General features: G+C 41.8%; 1 protein-coding gene across 1 annotated transcript in view; it reads right to left on the reverse strand.

The window, feature by feature from the left end:
- Positions 1-3,850, reverse strand: part of ARHGAP40 (Rho GTPase activating protein 40) — a 16,652-nt gene that overhangs the window by 4,867 nt on the left and 7,935 nt on the right. Inside the window, exons 3-9 of the mRNA XM_009587991.1 lie at positions 3,698-3,773; positions 2,963-3,111; positions 2,207-2,372; positions 1,765-1,856; positions 1,567-1,644; positions 1,147-1,306; positions 320-402 (exon numbers count right to left, since the gene is read on the reverse strand). Of these exons, the coding sequence (XP_009586286.1) occupies positions 320-402; positions 1,147-1,306; positions 1,567-1,644; positions 1,765-1,856; positions 2,207-2,372; positions 2,963-3,111; positions 3,698-3,773 (804 nt within the window). The remainder of the gene's footprint in view (positions 1-319; positions 403-1,146; positions 1,307-1,566; positions 1,645-1,764; positions 1,857-2,206; positions 2,373-2,962; positions 3,112-3,697; positions 3,774-3,850) is intronic.

A 3,850-nucleotide genomic window follows, 5' to 3' on the forward strand; every position in this document is an offset into this window, starting at 1 on the left:
TTGGCACGCCCACAGACAATGTAAGACCTATACATCTTTCACTCCATAATGAAGTGCTTTAACACACTGAAGAGGAAGAGCATGTTTCTAAACAGGATGCTCTCAAGGTACTGCTCCTAAGTTTGTACCCAAAAGGCAGACTGTGCTTACAGCTTACATTCACTGCACAGCCTTGAGGTTTGCCCGCCCCCCCCATCATGGGTTTCCATTCTCAAGTCAGTGAAATAAAAAGTAGCATGACGTATGTTATTTGCAAAAGCTGAATAAAAACCTGGAATGAGATCATGGTTTTCCAGTTAAATCCAGAACAGGTAGTTACCTTTAGAGTGTTTCTGTTGGGCTCTGGCAGAATCAGGATCAGGAGGTTTAGAGCTTGCAATCTTTGCTTCAGGTCTGGAATGTCTAGAGAGAGTGAGCGACAACAGGAGAAAGGAGTCAGGCTCCTAACAGTGTTCCTTCTGAGTATGGGAATCCCCCAAGGAATAAGGCAATTACTTATTGTAGTGTTTGTCATTTAGGATTTGAGACCTTTTTTTACAGAAGTAAATCAAGCTCATACAGCCCTTATGAAGTGAATTACCTATGTGTTAGAAGACTGGCTGATTTGTTTCAGAGTACATAGTCTACCAGCAAGTCTGATGCCCTTGAAGGGCATCAAAAGTCCCATTATTCCCCATTTCTTGTACAAAAAAAGTTGTGCGCTTAAACAGTTAGCTTAACATATTCAAGCTATTTGTCGAGGAAACCTCAAAATAAGGTGCTTGCAGAACATTGCATTCCCTGCAGACAAGCCAAGTCTGGGCACCCTGGCCAGTTGCCACAGCTCAACCTGCATGTCATTATTTATCAAGTTGTCCTAATTCACGGTAGCAACCTTGCAGCCTCAAATGACACAACATAATTTAAGCCTCCAGGGCAGCGTTCCTACACAAAGATGTATGCAACCAAGCACCAGTGACTAGACTCTCGGGCTGACACATAATAATACATATAGCACCCAGCACACTGAGTTTGGCTACAGTTCATCTTGTGCTCTGTATTCCCATTGAATCCACAGGCTCCCAACACACCTGACAGAAGAGCCCAAGACCAGCAGAAAAGCACAAACCAGCAAACTGATGCTAAACAGCCAAAGCAGGGACTCACTTTGTACAGCAGCAAAAGCAGGGAGGTACTCTGCTGTCAGCAGTGGGGCCGGCAGCTCTCTTATGAATCTTTTCAGTAGCCCAGATACATCATTCTGGTGGACTTCATCCCAGCGGAAAAGACCGGTATAGAAGTCCCTTTCTAGCTTCTGTTCCAGACTCTATAAAAAAAGATGGAATTTATTACACGCTTTAATAAGCAAATATAAGGGAAATTCTGTAGCTGAGCACTAAGAGAGCAACCCATCAAGTCAAAAGAGTGCAGAGACCCTCACAGCAGACACTCCCAGATTTCCCAGCATGGATTTTCTAGTTGTACTGGGAAGGGAGATGAAACAATCCAGGTTATTTAGATACTTGCTTCAGCCACATGCTCCCTAATCACATCCGATACTTTTGAACACTACTAAAGAGCTCATACCTTGATTCTGGTCTGGGACCCAGAAACTCTCAAAATGCCCTCTGTTTCAAGTCCTCGTTTTTCCAAGCAGGACAGCAGCTATTAAAAGAGGAAAAAAGAAAACTCTTAAGCACAGAGGATGAGAAGTCAGCCCTTCCTTATGACAGGCTTCCCACCTCTGAGGATCAGAAGTGCGAATAAAACCAGAAGGGAACTTACTGCCTGGAGTAACAGAGGGACCTTGGTGTTGGGGAGCAGCTTTTGGTCGTTTTCCAACAGGGTGTTGAGTGGAACTCCAAAGAGTCTTTTCTCTACAACAGAAAGAACATGTTATAAGTCTGTATCTCCACTAACACAGATGTCAGGGATATATCTATCACTGCAGACTAAGATGGCACATTTTATAAGTGTAGGTTCTGGAGAAAAAGAGAGGAACAGCTAACAGGACAACTGCATTTGACAGTCAGAGATAAATGTGGTGCTGGGTCTTGATGCTATGATCCAGTGACTTCCAGGAGAAATTCTGATCAAGGAAAAAACACCTGTCACAAGGTTTCTTATGAAGACCCTCTCTGTTCTAACATTTCAAACACAAACCTATGAGAAGATCAATGTAAAAAATGCACTCAAAAAAAAAAAATCAAGATGAAATACAACTCACCTGTTGTTTTCAGTTTTGCTCCCTTGTTTCTCTTCAGCTCAAAGCCCAGAACATCACAGAGAGCTGTTAGTTCAATCAGGGCCAGCGTGGGGATCTTCTTCATGTCCTGAGCAGATAGATCTCCAATCCTGGTCACTCCTAGTCTGCCTTTAGGGATCTTAAATTTCTAAGGGAAAACACACACACACAAGGTTCAGTGCAAGTATCATTACTAATCCCACAGATATCAAGTTTTGCTGCATTTTTATCATTCCTTACCATAACCAAGCATCTATTCATTCTCGTTTTCAACACCAGACAAATGCTGCAAACTACTTCTACTCAACCCACAGCTGAATAAATATTTTCCCTTTTCAGCATTGCTCTTTAACTGTATCAGAGATCCCAATTTATCTAAATTAAAGACAGCCTGATACCCACCCTAATCTACTTGAACTTTGGAAGCAGTCCAGTACCTTTGTGAGGAAGAAAACTGTTAGCATTACAAGTAAGAAAAGTCCAGTTATTCTCCTCTTTTCAATGACCCAGATTCAAATCAAAATAGCCAGTTGAACACACAAAAGTACTACTTCTTTTGACCCTTCACTACACAACAGTTATCCTTGCCCAAGACCGCAATAACTGCATTACCTGTACCTACCTAATATTCCAACGCTATCCATAGAGGACATTTCCAAGAGCTGATCATACAGTTGAATCAAATGTCTTGTACCCCTCTACACAAAAAGGGATAAGAAAAATTCCTTCAGTGCTTACAGTTAGGGCGTTTCCATCCTTTAACCTTCTAGATTCAGACAGGAACGATCCCTTAAGCAGGACAGCCGCTTGCTCCGAGTAGGCAACATCCATGTTGAACACCACCTCTTTTCCAGGGTTTCGAACTGTGCAGGAGTAATCCTGGGTTTCTGCTACAAAGGAGAAACTGTCTTGAATTTCAGAAAGCCAAAAGGATGAAGCTTAGAAAACAAGTGTGCTAGAAGAGCAGTTTGAGACAGATTTGGGGACCACCAAATAAAAAGCTATATTAACATTTGAAAAGAGTGCTGCCATAGCACAGTCCTGAGACTGATCAGTAGGGTAAGATTAGCTTAAAGCCACAACATTACAGCTACAATCACCAGATCACTGGTAAGACATAAGCATGGCCTTAAATTAAATGACATACCTATGGCTAACTTCTCTTTACACAATTGCGTATGGCATTTATGGGATTTCACCCTATGACCTTTGCTAGAGTGATTTTATTTGCATCTTCTAATTGCTTTCTTGAAAAGTTACAGTTATCAGTTTGAGCGGCCATTCCTAACAACACTAGAGCCTGGAAAAATTTACTAAATCCACAACTGTGGATAACCATGTATTTAAAAGAAAAAAAAAACACAAACAAGGCCAATGTTTCAGAGCCCAGATTAGTATAATTTCCCTTACAGTCCCAGCACTACTTCAGATCCCCTTCCAATCCTACTGTACATTTTAAAACTTCCTTCTTACTTCTCTGTACATTTGAAGTCCGTAGATTGTGCCACAACTGATCTGGGCTGGACTCCTCTTTCTCTGCTGCTGTCTCCTGAAAAATAAACCAGAACATGTTTACCTACAGAAAACAGAAGTTATTATAAGACAACTCAATTTTGGCGGGGGGGG

Source organism: Fulmarus glacialis, unplaced genomic scaffold (assembly GCF_000690835.1).
Source record: "Fulmarus glacialis isolate BGI_N327 unplaced genomic scaffold, ASM69083v1 scaffold26861, whole genome shotgun sequence".
In the NCBI taxonomy this organism is placed as follows: Eukaryota; Metazoa; Chordata; class Aves; order Procellariiformes; family Procellariidae; genus Fulmarus; species Fulmarus glacialis.